The 20589-nt window shown below is 44.5% G+C and overlaps 1 protein-coding gene across 2 annotated transcripts in view; it reads left to right on the forward strand.

Moving 5' to 3' along the window:
- Window positions 1–10502, forward strand: part of CPNE4 (copine 4) — a 419291-nt gene extending 408789 nt beyond the window's left edge. For both annotated transcript variants that reach the window (XM_036266480.1, XM_036266479.1), the window contains exons 14-16: window positions 995–1128; window positions 3048–3284; window positions 8743–10502. In XM_036266480.1, the coding sequence (XP_036122373.1) occupies window positions 995–1128; window positions 3048–3284; window positions 8743–8877 (506 nt within the window). In that variant the 3' untranslated portion in view covers window positions 8878–10502. The remainder of the gene's footprint in view (window positions 1–994; window positions 1129–3047; window positions 3285–8742) is intronic.
- Window positions 10503–20589: the final 10087 nt, after the last annotated feature.

The following is a 20589-nucleotide window of genomic DNA, read 5'->3' on the forward strand; positions in this document are numbered from 1 at the left end:
AAAGTACCCAAGGTCTGGTGTGCAATGCTCGGTGGATGCGGAAAAGCATTTCAGGAGGGGCATCTGTGGATCCCTCTAGCCAAAAAGAGGACCAGTGTGCTATTTCAGGATAGAAAGGATTAGGAGGATGAGCTAAAACAGGGAAAGGCAAGAGCCATCTGAATAAAATTCATGAGTATAACGTCAAACGTGCAGTCAATACTCACGAAATGCTAGGAGAAACGACACAAGCAAGGCTGTCCCTTGGAGCGGAGTTCCACCCTCCACTCATGCGGTCTCAGGATGGAAACCTCCTTCAAATGAGAGGTTGGCCGGAATGATGACCATCACTCATCTGTACTACAGTCCCCAGCAAATGATCATGTCAGCCATTTTGCTCATTCATCACACCCTCCGTGTGCCCGGCCTGCCACAGATCTTTGAGGGAGTAAGTTAAAATCCCTACCCATGAGGACTTTAACATCTGGAATGGTGGTGGTGTGCACATACACGTAACTCTTATAAATGGACTAGGGTGGTATTCACTATAGTAGAGTCAACAAGATGGTGAGAAACTAGAGAAGCATTAAAGCTGACTTGCCAAATGGCTGAGAACATAGTCATCAGAGCTGAACAGACCTGGGTTTGAGTCCTGAGTCCGCAAGTCATTTGCTGTGTGACCTGGGTCAGATGATGTAACCTCTCTAAGCCTCAGTTTCTTCACCTGCAAAATGGGTATAACATCTATTTCATTCCACTATGAGAATCTAAATGAAACCGTATGTGTAAAGTGGGATATTAGGGGAAAGTGTGTGGAAAGGATTGCTTTCGATTTAAGTGTGTTAAAGAGAATGATTTCAGTGGGGTAGAGGCAGCAGTGTGGTGTTTTTCTAAGACCATAAATGTGGTAAGAAGGACATTTAGGGAATGTGATGCTTCATCTGTGTGTGTGAGTTGATTACGAATGTGTCTGAGAGGACTACTGAACTGCTGATCTTTGCCTGTGTCGCCTCAGGAATCCAAGGGGTTGTGGAAGCCTATCAGAGCTGCCTTCCTAAGCTCCAGCTCTATGGCCCCACCAACATCGCCCCCATCATTCAGAAGGTCGCCAAGTCAGCATCCGAGGAGACGAACACCAAGGAGGCGTCGGTAAGGAGAGGGGCAGTTTGCCTGCCAAGGGGAGGTTACCCTTTCTCCCCTGAACATTGACCACAGCACCCATCCCATTCTGACAACAAATTACAGCATTTCTACCTGCTGAGTTTGGGCAAGTGACTTAACCTTCTACCCTCCGTCTCCTCATCTGAAAATCGGGGATAATCATCCCCGTTTCTGCTGGGTTATTGTGAGACATAGAAGTGACACATCTCAGATGTCTGCAACCTTAGCTGGACAGAGGGGACACTCAGCAACGGCATTTACTTTATTCGCTGGAGTATAAGGCATACCCACAAGTTCCTAGGAAGAAAACAAAACAGTCCGAAATCAGCTTGCTTTCCAGTGTACCCATGTTACAGATGGAAGTGAAGCAAAATAATAGATGCTCTGCCCCCTGGTGGTCAAGCGCAGTAACACAAAACATCATAGCAAAGGTTTGTTCTCTATTCTCTCTGGTTTTCTTAAACATGCAAACCAATGTTTTACGTACTCACAACTATAAAGCTACTTTTGTCCACCCCTGTATATTATCATAACAACTTTTCTATGAATCATTTTTTAAAGCTTTATTTATTTATTTATTTTCCTTTATTGATTTTAGAGAGAAAGGGAGAGAGAGAGAGAGAGAAACATCGATGAGAGAGAACATCGATTGGCCACCTTCTGCATGCCCCCCGCTGGGGATCGGGCCCACAACCTGGGCATGTGCCCAGACCAGGAATCGAACTGGCGACCTCTTGGTGCATGGGTCAATGCTCAATCACTGAAGCCACACCGGCTGGACTCCATGAATCCTTTTTAATGACATCAATGTATTTCTTTTTTTTTTTTTTTTTTAATCCTCACCTGAGGATATTTTTCCATTTTTTATACAGATAGAGTGGAAGGGAAAGAGAGGAAGGGAGAGAGAGAGAGAGAGAAACATTGACGTGAAGGGACACATCGAGTGGCTGCCACCCGCACAACCAACCAGGGCCAGGGACAAACTGCAACCGAAGTACGTGCCCTTAGCGGGAACCGAACCCGGGTCTCTCCAGACCACAGGCCGACGCTCTAACCACTGAGCCAAACTGGCCAGGGCCAATGTATTTCTTTTTTAGCTTTATGACTTCTTTCAGATTTTGTAGAACACTGCGGGTGTCTGAAATTTTCTCTGTGAGTTTTGTCCTGGGTTTCAAGATGATGCATTTGCATAAAGAAAATATACTGTTCTCTCATCTTCTTACATCAGCTTATCTAACCTACTTGCGTTGTATCATGTTCCAGCCTTCCCTCATGATGGAATGGAGGGAGGACCCCACATATCCAGTCCCAGCCTCTTATCTCGTGTCCTGGAGCCCACCTCCTCTCAGTGATCCGAGGACATTGCCCTAGAAGCTAGAGTCTCATAGTCTCTCTCTCATCTACTTTATCCCTTTCTACTGGACTCGTTTTCATTAGCAAATAAAACATCCTTCATATCTTCTGTTTAAGTTCAAATCTCTCCCTTGACACCACTTTATCCTAGCTACTGTCCCTTATTTTACCTCCCTTTAGAGCAAAATTCATTTAAAAAGTTGCCTACACTCACTGAGAGATGAAGCTGAGACCCAGAGGAATTAAGGGATTTCCCCAGGATCTCAGAAAATGAGGCTTTGACACCAGTCCCCCTGACTCCTCCCTGCTGCTCTGTCGACCCCTCTGTGCTTCATAGCAGTCACTGAGTTGGTTACTAGAATCACTGTGCCTGCCTTGAGTTCCATCTGTCATAACCTTAAGTGTCGAGGGCTGTCTGCACAGACACTCACAAAGCAATCTGTTGTCACTGTTGCTATAGCCACTATGCGCTGAAGCCACTCAGGGGTGTAACTGGTACTTCCTTGTCTCCCCCACTCTGTCCCCACCGCTGCCTGGCGTCTGCTCCATTGCAGCAATACTTCATCCTGCTGATCCTGACTGACGGTGTCATCACAGACATGGCTGACACCCGGGAGGCCATCGTCCATGCCTCCCACCTCCCCATGTCGGTCATCATCGTGGGAGTGGGCAACGCTGACTTCAGTGACATGCAGATGCTGGACGGTGATGACGGGATTCTGAGGTCACCCAAGGGAGAGCCTGTCCTTCGAGACATCGTTCAGTTCGTGCCCTTCAGGAACTTCAAACATGTACGCATATCTCGGGGGCTTCCCGTGGGAGGGCAGGACCAAAACAAACTCGCTCCCTACATGTTCCCACTAGTGTGTAGTGGAGTGACGTCAGCTACGCCTGCCTGGGCCAGGACGCCTCCCACACAGGACATGCAGAGCTTGGCTCTTCGGTGATAAAAGTGTAACTTGAATTAGAGATGAGAAGTCCCCATCCACACAGCTTAGGGCCTCGGTGCCCTCAGGGAGTTCGGGCAGGTGGGCTCATTGTCCCCTGCAGGAGGCCTGGCCGGAGAAGCAAGGAGCAGTTTAAATTCAGCCTGGGTTCTGCCTGTCCAGCCATGTGCCCTGGCAGAGGCCCATGTTTGCCTTGGCAAAGTCTATTTTCAAAACGTTGAAACCTAAATCCTCTATAAATGTAAGCAGCATCGAAGAATTTATTTATCTCATTAAGCAGGGAACCAGTGAGGTGACAAAGGTAGTTCAAAGGAGGATCTAAAACAGCTGATGATGGTCCATGGGGAAAAGGTTCAAAGCTAGGTGGTGGTCAACAGGGTTAAAAATTAATAAACAGACTTTGAATGACCTTCTCTACTGGACAGAAAGTGTCTCCATTTTCTACAAGTTAACATCTAGCTTTCCAGTCTTGAGCTCTGATCAACAGTAAATAATCCTTCAAGCAGCGTTACCTTCCCCAGAAGCCCCCAAAGCAGGTGCGTGAGACAGTGCTGTCGTTTGACACAGAAAGTGCTCGATAACAATTCTTCTGCCTTCCCAATTGTTGGATGATTATTAACTCTCGGAAGAAGGGGCCCCTTTAAAACCCCAACAACAGCCTGTGCTTAGGGGCTGCAGCTGCCCAGAAGGATGCTTCTGATTCATACAAAGGCTCCCGCGGGGCGGTGGTGGCCCTGCAGACCCCTTCAGCACCTCCCCAGCTGTGTCTGGAGTCCTTGAGGGTGATGTGGGCTGTCACAGACGGTCCTCTGTGACCTTTTGTTTCTTGCCCCTAGAGAAAGTCACTGGAGCAGAGTGTCCCGCCCCCTGGCGCCCCCTGACGCCCCCTGTGGCCTTGCTGGGGCCAGCTGCGCTCCCAGTGGGTGGTAACTAAATGCGAGCTGCCCCCGCAGGAGGGAATCTCCAGGGTGCTCGGTGCCCTGAAGCAACTCTGCAGTCCCCTTGGCAAGGATGAGAATCCCCTCCTATGCCTGCTGCAGGGACCCCTCTGTCACCTGGACCGTCCATGCAGTGACATCTCACCCCCACATCTCAAGGACCCTGCTGGAAGCATCTTCTTGAGCTTCCACTGCAGCTCCCCGGTCCTCGGGGCTGAGGTCAGTGATTTAGGGCCCCAGAGAGGAAGGGACGGGCACTGTCCCTCCTGATGCTTTTTGGAAAAGCCTTTTGACTCCAGCCAAAAACCCTCATTCAGATGAGCCTTGGCAGCATCCTAGCCAGTTCACTGGATATGTCCAGACACAAGCAATCCCACTCTGAGCCCACGCTGGGACCCCAGCTACGCTGGGTAAGGTAAATATAGGGGGCGGAAGGGTGGCTGGACCATTGTTGATACAGACCAGTCCCAGTGCCAGCGCCGGAGCCTCTGGCCTGTGCTTTTCAAAAATTGTCATTTGTCCTGCTGCCCTTCTTGGGACAGGCTTTAAAGCCAGCATTCAGGTAAGTCACAAGCCCAGTGGCCTCCACCAAACCCTAGACCACATGAATTGGCAGGACCACATACGGAGGTCACTGTGCACGCCCGGGTTCCTGGAACGATGAGCTATAGCCCAGAAGTCCAGCGCCACACCATCCTGAGGTCATGCGGAGGGCTACAGGGTGATGAGAATCACGAAAGGAGCCGAAAGTCCATCGTGACCTACGAGTTGAGTGCACACGGGGTTCCAAGTAGCAGCAGCAACACCCAGCCCCCCACAAGCTCACAGGCAGGGAGCACCACCATAGCCCATCTTCCACGTGCTCAAGGAGGGTTTCCAAATGAACCACTCATTAGATGAAGAGGCTCGCCATGTCCTCAGGTTGTCCGCACGTGGACAGCGAGGAGTGGGGTCCTCTTCAGGGAAGGATGTGTTGCGGCAGGCTGAATGCACTACAGTTGTGTTCATCAACGAAGCTACTTACCTGCCTGATGCCCCAGGTGGGAGGAGGGTGTTCTTCTGGGTTGTAATGTCCCGTTCCATTTTGTCAGCCAGACAGAAGTACCATATCACTGACACCACCTATAACTCTGCCTGCGTTATCCCTAGGACATTCATGCACTTCCCCGAACCACCCTCTCCCTGCCCCGTACACAACGCACGCACACACACACACACACACACACCGGTGTGCTGAAACCATACAACTGAGCCCTTCAAGGTTCCAGCCTCTACCCCAGGCCCCCTCCTCTTGGAGTGGCTGCTGTGTGCAAGGCATGTGCTAGCCCTGGGATCAGAGCACACTGGTGAAGCCAATGATCCAGGCCTCAAGGAACTTACTGGGGAGTTGCATGGTTGGGGCACAGGTGTCAGCAGAAAAATCTGTGGGTGGTTGAAAAGGGCTAAAATGTTGCTACAAGACTTCAGGGCAGAGAAAAATCGCCCTGCGGAAAGCCTGGTATATGAGGCAGGACAGAGCCTTGGTAAGCAGGGAGTTGGGGGACATCACCAACCAGGGAAGCACCCCGTTCACGTCTGGGCTGCGCGATGACTAACGCAGACCGCCAGGAGCCTACCAGCCCCCTCGTCTCCGTGGATTTCAAATTAGATTTTGAAAACCATTTCATTATCCGGACTACACTGAACTCAATAAGCCATAAATAAAGTGAAGAGTGAGGAACCGATACATTTCCTATGAGCCTGTAACCTAGACTCTGAGCCGTGAAGTGGGCAGGGCACAGGCTGTGGGCCACGTGACTGCACCACAGCCTTCCACCTGTGAGACAGGCGAGTGACTCACATCCTGGAAGATGAAAGGTCGTCAGGCTTAGCACAGTGCCTGATGATGAACAAATACAGCTCTTACTCCCAGCTGCTTTCACATTTTTGGTCTTGTCCTAACCCACACACGCCCTCCCCAATCCCTGTTTGCTCACCAGATCCACCGGCACAGGTAAGCAAAAGAGCAGGAGAATCGCTTAGGAACGGTGCTGTCCCATGCAAATCTAAATTCATTAAAATTAAGTTAAATTAAAAATTTAGCCCTTCAGTCACACTAGCGACATTTTAAGGGTTCATTAATTGCATGTGTCCAGTAGCCACCACACTGGACAGCACAGATAGAGAATATTTGCGTCACTGTAGCGAGTTCTATTTGACAGCACTATTTAGCAACGTTTTTGTCTCCAAATAACAGCAAATCCATTTTGCAGTGGATTACATGAATGGTTCTTATCCAAGGGTGACTTTGTTCCCCAGGGGTCATTTGGAAATGTCTGGAGACATTTTCAATGGTGACAGTGTGGAATATCTCATTCACACCGAGTGCATAGAGGCCAGGGATGCTGGTAAACATCCTACAACGCACAGGACAGTCCCCCACACAAAAATTATCTGGCCCAAAATAGCAATAGTGCTAAAGTTGAGAAGCCCTGGGTTACATAAGTACAAATGTATTTTCCCTGTGTAGCTAGAATTTAGGAGCTGGAGGCCGCTGACATCTGTTTTTTGTGTTTTTTTTGTTTTTTTCCAGTAATTCAGTAGCACCTGGGGATTTCCTTTGCTCTTCCCTCATAATGATGAAATGGTTGCCATTGCTCAGGAATCACATTCCAGTTCAAGGAGAAGAGGAAATGGAAACAGAGCCCACCATGTCTGTCCCCTCTAACCACGAAAGAAAACCTTTCCAAGAAACATCCTCCAGGAAACTTGCATTTATGTCTCAAGGATGCATAGGGTCACAGGGATCCACCTAGATAGAAGGAAGGCTAAGAAATCACGTATTTGGCCTGTAACCTTTATATGAGAGGTGGCCAGAGAGAAAGGGTGGAAATGGCTTTTTATATTCCCCAGTGGACTCATGGATCATGATCTAATGCACAACTGTGACCAGTTATTTTTTAAAAAGAGCATTCATGGGTGTCAAATGTCTAACATGCTATAACATCTCCAAAATGTGAGGTATCGTTTTATAAAACTCTTCACAGTGTTTTCAGATTGCTGTTAAGATCTGTCTCCTACTTTGAGCCTCCTAAAAACTGTGAGATAGAATGAATTCTTATTCTTTCCTATTTTGTCTCTGACAACACCAGGGCTTAGCAAAGCAATAGCTGAGTGACAATCCACATGGGAAGGAAAGAGCTAGAAACCGGGTCGTCTGGCATTTAGTTCACGCCCCTGCCTTCAGGATGTTTCCTGAGGAATCCCCAACACTTGTTAACTGGTCTCTCTGCTTCAGTGTCTTCAGAACTTGTGATGGGGTTTGAGCAATTTTGCTCGCCTAGGGTCGAGCAGTTAGTACTGAATACTAGAGTCCATGCAGAATGTCAGCCTCCACCTTCATCTGCCTCAGATAGACTTGATTTGGGGCTTCATTAGTCAGCATGGTGGTCTTCAATATGCTCCATCACCAGGCCTCAAACTTATTTTCCAACTGAATGCCCCACCAATCCTATATTTGCAACACACACACATACACACACACGTGCACACGCGTGCAGGCACTCAGTCTTCAGCCCCATCAGATGACTCACTGTCATTAAAATGATCCAATGCCAATCCCCTCCTTCTCCACATTTTAAAACATACCCAACTTAAATGGCACCTCTTCTTGGAAGCCTGCTCTGATTTCTTCCAAGATGACTTAGTCTCTTTGATTTCTGTGCTCTGGTCACAAAGGGTTTGTGACTCTGGAGCAGTGCTTCTCAAATTTCAGATGCACAGGAATCAAGAGCACCAAGTTAGAATGCAGATTCTGATTCAGTAGCCCCAGGATGGGTCTCAGATTCCACATTTCTAATAAGCTCCCATGTGATGTGATGCTGTTGGTTTGAGGCATCTCGTGTTTTACCTTAAAGTAGGGTTAATTTTGGCCACACCAGGCTCCTCTCACATGGTTATAACTTCCCTAATAGCAAGAATCATAGACCCCATAAATCTTAACACAGTGCCTGGAACATAAGTGTCTGGAATTGAATATAAATCAGAAACAACAACTGCAACACAGTTCATTCTGCCGTACAACTTTCACCCATAATTCATCGGTGAATCGTTTTATATTTTGAGACAGGCATGCAATAATATAATTAAGAAATGAATGGTTCACGTTCCAACAACCTGACCGCTCTTGCTTGGAGGACCTTGTCAGATACTGAATAAATGGATGAGTGGATGAGTGAATGAATGAATGAATGAATGAATGAATGAATGAATAAATGATGAGAAAGACTAGCTACTCAGAAGAGGACTCAAGCCTTTTAGGCTGATTCTCAATCAGATTCCTCTGGCCAGGTGCCAAAGTCATGGTGATTTCTTCTTCCCTGCAGGCATCTCCAGCTGCCCTGGCAAAGAGCGTGTTGGCTGAAGTCCCAAATCAAGTCGTGGACTATTACAATGGCAAAGGGATTAAGCCAAAATGTTCATCAGAAATGTATGAGTCTTCCAGGACACTAGCGCCATGATCTCCACACACTTTTACAGAGTTCCGAAATACTATTCCTGCTCATGTTTAATACTTCTACTACTCCTGTACTTTAAAAAACCACACATACACATTTAAAAATAGCACGTTTTGGTGATTTTTAATGACTGACAGTTTTTTTTGCATGTGTAGCCCTGAGGCCTGGATCTGGTAAGCCCTCATATTGTTAAAGACTTTTTACAAAGAAACACAAATACTTATAACGTACTCTTTACATTACAGCATGTCGCCTTGAACTAAAATGGTATCTGTATCCGTTTTTTATACAGGTTTGTTGAAATTTTGCTAAATTTCTTATTATCTTTACACTGTAAAGCATTTTGAAACATTTACCGAACGTCGATAGCCAAAACATATTTGGTTTATCTGCTACAGGATGAAAGACTTTTCAAAATGGTAGATGCATGGACTGTATTTTGCATGTTTAAAATAAAAAAAAAAGAAGAAGAAAAAACAACACCCACACTGTTTTTGCAGTTGTATCTATAATTCATCCCTGCTGAGAATGGTCTCTCTGCTGAGGGGGAGGTTTAGCCACCTAGAAATAGTCTTCTTGACATGGGTCTGGGGCTGTCAACCCAGCACCTATCATCAGACTAAACTGCGCACACAGATCACCTGAGGATCTTGTCAAAATTCAGACCATGATGCTAGGTCTTCATGGGCCCAAGACTCTGCAGCTCTGACAAGGTCCCAGGGGATGCCAGTGCAGTCCTCAGACCACACTAAGAGTACTGGGGTTTGAGACTTTAGGGTGTGATCATAGAGACCATTCGAAACAGGGCAGAACCTAGTCTGCTTGAGAATGGCACCTCTTCTCTGCCCGGAGCACAAGGTCCTGCCTGTCTCCGAGGTGGGAGTAGAAAGTAGGGAGACTGATTCCAGAAGCTGCACACCCCACATCAGTCTCACTGCTTTATAGTCACACCTCTTACTTAAACAGATGAGGGCGTGCTTCCCTGGCCGGCCCCTGCCCTTGTAAAGGAGACATCACACAGCTTGCATGAATGAGTCCATGTTTACGTCAACCCCTAGGAATGATCTCACGAAGTCTTCAGTAGGACAACCACAGTGGAGACTTGTCCGTGGCAAATGGCCATGCAGTGTGGCTCCCCAGAAATGTGTCCCACCGGGTTAATTTTTAAGCCAAGTGAGGGGCTTCTCTTTGCCTCTTTTATCACACCTGAGAGCAAACTCTATCAGCAGAAATGCCTAGAATCATCATTGTTTTAGGTGGAGGTGTTTTGTTTTTATATAAACTGGCCAGTTGAACTGGAAGAATGATTGATTCATTTGTGTAATCTTATCACAGAGAAATGGACAAGTGTTTTGCAGCATAAAAAACACAAGATGGTCAGAGGGATGGGGAGGTAAATCATGAGGTAAAATAGATCTGCTTGTTGTTTGTTGGAGGGGGAACATATTAACAAGCAAATCAAATAGGCCTTGTATAATTTCCAGTGTTATAATTATAGATTCTAACCTTGCAAATACATGTCAGCCAAATGCACAACATTTTGGGAATGATGGGGGAAATGTATGACTGAGAAAAATCATAAATATTTAAACTGTATTGTTTTATGAATAAATTGGGTACTTACAGAAAATTTTCTAAGCGTTATGGTCTTGTTTCTCTTTTCAAGGCAATTTTCTAGCTGTGATTTATTTCTTGTAGGTAACATGGCCTCAAATTAGGACTAGCTCTTTCCTAGTTCCATACAAACACGGATCATTGTTTTGAACAAACAAGGCATTAAAATATTTAGGTTCTGTCCTAAAGAAATATCTGATGGTTGTTTCTAGCCCCAAACCAGGACATGAGTTTCTTTGTCTGTGTGCCTGGAACATAGTGAGCACTCAATAGATATTTAATGAATAAAGAGATGACTAACAGAATGAATGAATGAATGAATGAATGAATGAATGAATGAATGAATGATGAATAAATGAACAGACTTGTTAATGTGCCTCATGAGTGATCTCAAATCCATCGCAATTTTAACAGGTAGATTAAGTGGCTGTGGCTGGCAATCAAAATGATGCACCATGTCATCCTCAAATATCTGTTGAGATCTATTACAGTCATGTCAGGACTCCTGGGATCTAAGAGATGGAGTGACAAGGACAGAGTTCAGTTTGCCTGGCAGAACCTTATAACAGTTTACCTCCCTTTTCATAGCCAGACAAATCCCAGCTCAAAAGAATAGTAAAAATGGTCGCTAACAATTACTGAGGACTTACTGTATGCTAGCCACTGTTGTAAGTGCTTGTCATTTACTATCTCAGTGAATTCTCCCAACAGCTCTAAAAGGTAAGTAGTAGTATTAGTCTCATTTTGCAGATAAGGAAACTAAGACCCAGAGAGGTCAGGTAACTAACTTAAGGTCACACAGCTGTCAAAAGGCATAGACAAGATTTAAACACAGACGCTTTGGCTCCTGAGTCCAAACTCATTTTGCATAACCCCCATTTCAGCCACCTTCCTGGCACTACACCATCCACTGCTGTACCAAGTGGCAGATTCTTGAGATTTGAGAGAATGTGCCTTAAAACATGACCTTTGCCTCCATTTCAGAAATTTCTTCTCATCTGGTGATGTCAGCTTTTTGTCGTGGGTTCTTGGCATCTTGTGATGTACAACATCCCCCTGGGAGCAGTGGAAGAGTCTCAAGATACAACTAGGTCTTCCAAGCTTCTTGCCTCCAAGAAAACCATGTAGATTGGACATGACAAACACAGATGCTCCTGGGAGCTGAGCAAGCCATGTAGACAACTAAAGAGGAACAGGTTCAAACAAGGGGGCATAAAGAGTAGAGTGTGGTGAGGACAGAGGGAAACTGGAAGGCATGAGTCCAAAAGGGGGCAGCTACCCCCGCCCCCCTGCCCCCGGCTCCAGCGGCCATGCATGGGTGCGGACTCAATGCAGCCAGTTCATCAAGATAATTGAATAATCTGATATTGGACACACAACCCACCAGGTTGTCAATGTGGAAAACTCATTCAAAATTAAACAATTGTAGACACTACAAAATAAAAACTACCTCTGGGATTACGTTGGCTCTAGAGTGCAGATTTAGAACCACTGACCTGCACCCATGACCGGCCCTCCTCTGGGCTTCTAGACACTAGAGACTCCAAGTTCTTGAGGACACCAAAAAGATTTATTTTTGAGAATATGTCTAGCGATCCTTGTTGTGGTTAGAAAGGGAAACTGCAGCCCCGGCCAGTTTGGCTCAGTGGTTGAGCGTTGGCTTGCGGGCCAGAGAGTCTGGGGTTCGGTTCCCACTAGGGGCACGTACCACAAAAAAAGGAAATCGAAACTGCAAATGTAATATATTACCAATTCATTCAAACAACGGTAAATCCATTGCATGTTAACATAAATGAAATATTTGTATTAAAAAACCTATATTTTTACACCCGAAACCTATATAATCCTATTAACCAATGTTGCCCCAATAGATTTAATTTAAAAATAAATTTATATATATATATAAATATATATATTTATCCTCACCCAAGGACATTTTTGCATTTGTCTTCAGATAGAGCAGGAGGGAGAGAGGGAGGAAGAGAGAGAGGAACACCGATGCGAGAGAGACACATCGACTGGTTGCCACCCACACAACCTCAGCCAAGGCCGGGGACAAACTGCAACTGAGGTACGTGCCCTTAGCGGGAACCAAACCCTGGACTCTCTAGTCTGCGGGCCAACGCTCTAACCGCTGAGCCAAACCGGCCAGGGCTTAAAAAACAGATTTTAAAATAAATAAATAAATAAATAAATAATAAAAACTGTATTTTGTAAAATATTTTTGTTATTGATTTTAGAGAAGAAGGGAGAGAGAGATAGAAACATCGATGAGAGAGAACATCGATTGGCTGCCTCCTGCATGCCCCACACTGAGGATTTGGCCCACAACCTGGGCATGTGCCCTGACTGGGAATCAAACTGGCGACCTCTTGGTGCGTGGGTCGACGTTCAACCACTGAGCCACACCAGTCGGGCAAAACCATATTTTCAAAACCAAAAAAATAGTGAGACATAGAAGCTCTGAGTGTCTTGCTTAATAAGACAGCTGGATTCCATTACCTGCTTCTGCATTCAGCCTGTTGTGAAATGATGTTTGGGTTGAAGTACAGTGAAGAAAACCTAGCCTCGCTCGGCAACCTAGTTGATAAGGGGAGGAGCTTTCTCAGATAACTGCTTCTGCTTCTTTTCACCACACCCAAACTCAACAGGTGGTAGTTTCTTAAAGCTTAACTGCAGTGTAAAATAGGCAGTCATATCAATAAACCTTTCCTGCATTTTTAGTGGTTCTTTTACCATGTATGACTTTGTAATACTATATACTGGTCATTTGGAAAATATTGACCCACTGCGTTATGCAGATATTCCAAATGCTCACGCACTTTATTTTATAATATTAAAAAAAAAAAGATCACTTTTTTTGCTGTCTAAAGTTGCTGCCAATCTCATCACACAGTCTTTAAGTACTGAGAATCTGTTAAATTACAGTGGAAGATTCAGGTTTTCCAAAATTCTAATCTTTGCTAGAAAGCTCCAGTGTTATCATTGGCAACAAACACTGTCAGTTGTTTTGCTTGAAGTGACAGGCTCCACTTCATTCATTTTCTAGAAAATATCTCCTACATACGCATTCTGAATAACTTGTTTATCTGTCTCCCCCCCCCCCAGGAAGAAATGGAATTCTGTGGGGAAGGAAAAAAGAAACCAGCTAGTTGAGGTCACAACACAGTGGCACCCACTTTTCCTTGAGGCAACAAGCTCAGGTTGGAGTCAGCAGAATCGCTTTCTGCGTGCTTTGCATTTTATCACCCAAGCTTTGAAAAAAGACATGAGAGTCAAGATTTAATAACATTTATAATTTTTCTGCTCTTTCAAGAATATCCTTAGGTGAAACTGCATGTTCTTTTCTGCAAGGGTATGACAGTGAAAAATGAATGACCACTGGTGTCACCTTTTAAAGTGAGCGTAAACTCCAGCAGTTGTACCGACCATTGCTTCTGCACCATTCGTGCAAATGTCAACACAATGAAAATGGCAAGCAACAACTTCGCGTTATTATGAAAATAGTTTTTACCTCCTAGGCTCCTTTGGGAACCATGCTTAGAACTGCTAGCTCCAGAACACTTGACAACGGGTGTATTGGTTCGCCGTCTCTGCATAACAAATCACTACTAGCTTAGTGGCTTAAAACAACACCCATTTATTATTGCACAGATTCTGTAGGTCACAGATCCAGGGAGACTCAGCTGGGTCCTTTCAGCCTCTTAAGGCTGAAATCACAGTATCAGCAGGACAACAGTCCTCACTGGATGCTCTCAGAAAGAATCTACTTCCCGGCTCACTCGGGCTGTTGGTTGAAGCTGTAGAACTGAGGTTCCATTTTCTTGCTGGCTGTCAGCTGGGGAAAGTGGGTGGGGCTGTCTTTACTCTTAGGGACTTTGCATATTTCTTCTCATGCTTTCCGTGGGGGTCCCTCCAGCACTGGTGGGTCAAGAATCTCTCAAACATTGGCTCATTTCTCTGACCCCAGCGAGAAAAAGTTCTCTGCTCTTAAGAGTTCATGATTGGATGACCGAGAGAACCCAGGATTCACTAAATTCTATAACCTTCATATCATCTGTAAAGTCCCGGTGTCATGTGACATAGTATGCTTATAGGTTGCAGGGACAGGGGCATGGACATGCTGGAGGCCGTTCCGCCTACCACGACAGGAATGCAGGGTATTGCCAGATGACTCTAAAAAAAAATGTGGGATGTTCACATACTGTAAGAGGGCTGCCCATGGAGACAGAGGAAGGTCAAGGAGCGGCAGTCAAAAGCTACCTGCTGATCTCAAATCTCTGCCCAGGAGAGCTTATTCTAAATCTGTTTGGGTATCTCCCTTTTTTGGTCTTCCCAGCACTTTATAAGTACCAACCCTGAACGAGGTTGGGGGGGCGGGGGGGGGTAGGAGTAAAGAAGCAGAAGGAAAAATACATGGTCTCTGCTACCAGAGGAGCTCACAACCTAGAGCTGCCCTCTGTTCCTGGAACTGTGGGATCCTGTTAGACCAGCAATGTTCAACCAGTGTGCTACAGAGTTTTTAAAACATGCAATACCTGACTGTTAATCAGGGGCACTGGCCTCTTTTCCCTTAGATTGTCAAATAAAAACATGACAGCACAACAATTGTCATCCGGAGTCAAGGAATCAAAATTATACCTTCGTTGTTTTTTGTTTTGTTTTGTCAGAACAGTAAAAAATAATAATATATTTTTTGGTATGCTGCAGAATTTTAGTAATTAGTTTATATGTGCCCTGAGATGAAAAAGGTTGAAAATCACTGTTAGACATATCTTACATTCCTTAACATTTAAGACATATAATATTTAAGAACTTTCTCATGAAAATGTTCTTAAATATTTGGAAGTCGAAGAGTGTGGCAGGAACAGGAACCCCAGGCTGGAAGAAAGCAGAGCTGGTCTACCTTTGTACTCTTTGGTCCTATTTTCTGCGCTCAGCGAGTGATGAGAGCTGAGGGGGGGTGGGGGGATGGGATGAGGAAGAGGAGCCCCCTTCTGGGGGGAGGGTAGCCAGGGGTGTGCTAGAACCTCCCTGCAGTCTGAGAACCACAGTTGCTCAGAGCAAGTCAGGTTCTGTCCCACTAACTTCATCACCCCAAAATTCTCCACTTAACACAAAGCCTTCCAGGCGAACACCATGGAGTACAACAAATGTCCAATACAAGAAAATGTGCCCAGTGTCTTAAGGTTTATGTACTACAGTTACATAATCAGGATATCTCCAAAAATCCTCCAGCCTTTCATTAGAAACCCCAGTGGAACAGAACTGTGAACATGGTTTGGAACTAGAGGTGGTGGCTCACAACACTGTGAATGTACAAACTGTCTCTGAACGTTTTGTCCGCTTTAAAATGGCTGCTTTTGTGTTATATGTGTTATTACATGGATTTCACCTCAATGTTTTAAAAAACCCAAAATGTTCTAATCCCCCCGTTAACTGAATTAGCAGGCGATTCAGTGGCTCACAGCTACCCCTCACATCCTCATGTCTCCCTTGGGACTTGGCTCCAGGTGCTCCTGCTAATCACCTCCTCCCACTCCTCTCTCATTAACAGGGTTTTGAACTGCTTGCTGCATTTTCCTTTAAATTATACTCCTCCCCTTACTCCTCACAAGCATCACCATAGACACAGTTCCTTTGCTCAATTCTCCAAAGTACAATCAAGAACACACAGGTGCTTAACAAAGATTTCCTGAATGCTTGATCTGAACAAAGGAAATTGTAACATGACAGAAATACACTTAACCTCGGACCCCTTGTTTTAACAAAATTCGAGTCTTAGTGCAACAACTTATTTACTATGTGTTCCTTTTTCTCTCTCCCAATACACACCAAAGTGGAAAGCCACTAGTAATTGCTCATCGCTCCTCTGATAGTCTACAAAATTTAATTTACATGGAATCCAAGGTGCCACCGATTTTAAGATGCACCATTATTTTACGTACTCCTTATAAAGAAAGGACAGAAACACAATTACTCTATTCTACAGTCAGTTGTGAGCTCCATCATGATTTACACAGTGCTAATGTATAGAAAAATATGCATCTTAGAATCAATAAAAGAGGATAAGATATTTTTGTGGCAATGCACCGCACTTAAACACCAGGCATATACACACACGAACACACACCAGTGGGTTGGACATGATACAAGCCCTCCGTTAGGCGGAAGCTGAGGCAGTGCGGTCAGTGGGAAAGATGATTACTATAGAGATGTTTTTAGCAGGTAGCAAGCTTAGCCGTTTGCTATGTTCCAATGCTACAAAATCGATGCTTTTATGTTGAGCTTTTTCTGTACTGTTGGGGATCCTCCTGAAGCGACTTCTAGTCTCATCTTTCATTTACTTCATTGACCTGAGCCCCAAGGCTAAGGCAACTAGATTCCATTCTTATGTAGGCCTCTTGGCCAAGGCGACTAAATAACTCCATTTTACCATCAATGGACCTTCCTCAATATTTTTCCAGTAATAGGTTAATTGTCCCTAGAAGGAAAGGAATTTTGCCTAAGATTATCGTTGCCCCACATGTTGGGAGGCATTTGCAGTTCCCAGTATCGGTATTTGCAGGTATTCTTGAGCCCGGTGAATAATGCTGATTTTGATTTCTGTAATCACTGTCACACCCACTATTGTACCGTAGGTCCTGGAGGGGTGAGGGTGGGGGGGCTTCTGTCCTAATATCGGATGGCAAGAAGAATCAGGGCTGCTGATTTGAGGGGAGACTATGCCCTCCGCAGCCCGCCAACGAGAATAAAGCGCTCCTTTACAATCTGGCTGTGCGTCTCTGATGATCTCGCTGACACGTTACAACATCATGATGCGTTGGAAAACAAAAATAACAGAAATATTTTTAAATGCTTGAATGTTGAATAAAAAAACACTGGATACCTTGTTTGCACTAAGACGTCATGGATTATAAGAGGTCTCATGAATGAAATAATGTGGAGTTATAATAATTCTCCTAGTATGTGGAGTGCCCTCTTCTTTTAGGCATGTATGTACCTATATGCACATATATTCTTTAGATTTCACTTTCGTAAAATTTAAAGCAGAAAGAAAAAAACAAACACTTCGTTAAATGCTTACAGAAATTGCTTAGGTGCCAACAAGAGCACACATTTATCCCCCACAGTTCCATCCTCCTCTCTTACTTGATGTCAAAATGCACCAAAGCCTCCCTCAGACTGTGCCTTGAAGGATTCTTCTGCCATTTGCCGTTAAGCACCATGAAGAAACGTTGGGATTTGTCAGTGTGCCTGGGACTCTGAACTTTTTGGGGTCTTTATAGTGAATAATGTAATCCTGGAGTTCACCCAAGAACACTGGGGTTTTCTATGCATTTTCTGTTTGATTTAACATACAGTGGTATATAATTATAAAAGCCCAGCGTGGATTCATGAAGGGACACAGGCTGCCATTCCATCCATGTCTGTGTCTTCGAGTCCTGAGAGCATCAGAGGGTCCTGAGACTGCAGCCTTGTTGAGGGACAGAAAAATACCTTTCCCCAGAACAAATACAGTGTCCAATTCTCTAGTCTCACCCAGGAATTTCTGAAAGGAAAAAAAAAATCAATGTAAACATACATTGGTTTCTCCTAGTATGAGCAGTGCCCTTTCTTTTAGGCATATATATACCTACATGCACATATATTCTTTAGATTTCACTTTTGTAAAATTGAAAGCAGAACCGAAGGGTAGCAGGGGTCACTCAAAGATGAACAGACACTATTTCTCTTATTATTGCTCTCATCCTATAGCCAGGGTAAGATTTCTAAGAAAAGAGCTTCTGTCACAGATGATTAAAAGGAAGATCTTTCCTCCTTCTTGCATATTGAATGATTTTTCCAAGTAACACACAAATGCTAAAAAAGGACCTCCTGAATTCATTAATGATCCAAAGGTAAATCCTTGGCAACCGGCTGGGATCCCCTAGGATTGCAATCCCTGTGTTATGAAAAGCCATCAGAGAGCCAAATGTCAAACCCAGGTGGACTAGAGTGTGGGATATTAAAAATACGTACACCCACTGGGATGGATTAGGCTAAAGGGATAATTTTATAACCTAGACTAATTGATTTAGAGTTTAATATGAATCATATGAATTGCAAGTGACTAAAAACATCATTAAGTAGAGCCACGGCTCAGAAATTACCATCACATCTGTCCATGTCTCTTTGTTTAATATCCTCGGGATCAGAATGAGCTTAGCCGACCTGCCATTCTGCAGACCTCGGTTCATTTTAGGATGTGCATTGAGCCATTCTGGCAAGGATGGTTAACTAGCTAGTCCAGCCCTCCCAAAGAAGACAGAATCATAATGATTATGGGCTAGAATTTTGGTGTCCAATAGACATATGTTTCCCAGAAAGTATAAATTTAGTTACCGTCTCTGCCCTCAGATTCCTCATCTGTAAAGTGGAAAAAATGCCATCTACCTCTTGAATCCGTGTGAGGACTCAAGGAGATAATATCTTTAAAATGTTGAGCTCAACATATGGCATATGTTAAGTGGTCTACATAAATAACTGTTTTTAGCATAATGAGTAAATTGTGTAGTCTAGAAGACAAAAGCATGACTAAAAAAATAATTAAAGTAAGCTGGAAAAATGCAAAAACCTTTAGCATTTGATGGCCCTTGTCGCAGTGACTGACTCTGGGATAAAGATATTTCTTGAGTCAAGTCAAATAATCTAAACCCAGGACTTTTGCTGGGGCTCTCAGGAGAGGGTCAGCCCCCTTTGATGTTGCTACATTGTGAGGACATGAATCTATGTGAGCAGGAAGCCATCCTACCACCTCACAGGAATGAAGACAAAACAGATGAAAGCAGGACTAAGAGGCAAAAGAGAAAAACTGTTGAGATAGCATGTTGATGACCTCAGCCAGGTTCTGGATCCAGCCTTGCCTGAAGCTTGGTCTACCGCTGGTATGTTCAGCCACCAAAGCCCATAAATTGCCTTAGCACTTATCTCAGTTGAAGTTTACCCAATGGAATATCCAAATTAATATAGTTTCACTTATCTATTATTTTATTGTAAGTATTCTGCCTTGGACCTTAGAAAACAGGTTTATCTTTAATTTCCCTGTAGTAGTTAGCACATAGATGACACAAAGCACATAGGATTTGAAACATAAAAAGGTGCTTGGATGTTTGTCCATTAGATGATATCCCAAGTCATTTTTCAGTTCAGGATTTGAAATAAGAATTCAGACATATGTGCAAAAACTAATAGAAAGATTAAGATAAAATCTCTCACATATTTGGAAGCAAGGGGGAAATCGTGATTAAGGTGTTCTCTAAATTTGCTAGAAGATTGGGGGTGGGGAGGCTGAGGAAAGGATGAGGAACGGTTCCTTGTTCCTCGGGCTGGCCTCTCTTTCCTCCTCAGGAAAAGCCATTTGTGCTTTAGCACCTGAGGAAGCTCCATTCTAACCAGCACGTTGTGCTGCCTGAGACCTCCCAGCTGCCCGGTGCTGGGAAGTTCCCCTGTGCTCGTGAGAGCAAGTGCCAAGTTCAACGTCCTTAAGAATCAGCTTCTGATATATTTTATTTTGTCACGTGACCAACTCACAGATTCCCTTTTGCAAAAGGACATTCCCACTCAGAATGACATTTTTCATTCAGACACTTCCAATCTAGTTGCTATTCCACTTTAAAGATCACTTGTCCCCTTTCCTGCTGGCCATAACTTAAGCAAGGAGACATTTTATAAATAACTCCTGCTTTCTGTCATCCAAACCAGCAAACCTAAAGGCTCAGCATCACAAAGAGTGGAAAAAATAGGGAAGGGAATTAGGAGACCTGGGTTCTAAACCAGGCTGTACCAGGTATATGGCTTTACTAGGAACATATCCAAGATATGTAATCTAGTCTGGCCGGTGTGGCTCAGCGGTTGAGTGTCGACCCATGCACCAAGAGGTCACAGGTTCGATTCCTGGTCAGGGGACATGCCCAGGTTGAGGGCCAAATCTCCAGTAGGGGGCATGCAGGAGGTGGCCAATCGATGTTCTCATCGATGTTTCTATCTCTCTGTCCCTCTCCCCTCCTCTGTCTCTAAAATCAATAAAGAAAAAGAACTTTTTTTTTATCCTCAACCGAG

Source organism: Molossus molossus, unplaced genomic scaffold (genome assembly GCF_014108415.1).
Source record: "Molossus molossus isolate mMolMol1 unplaced genomic scaffold, mMolMol1.p scaffold_m16_p_18, whole genome shotgun sequence".
NCBI classification, from domain to species: Eukaryota; Metazoa; Chordata; class Mammalia; order Chiroptera; family Molossidae; genus Molossus; species Molossus molossus.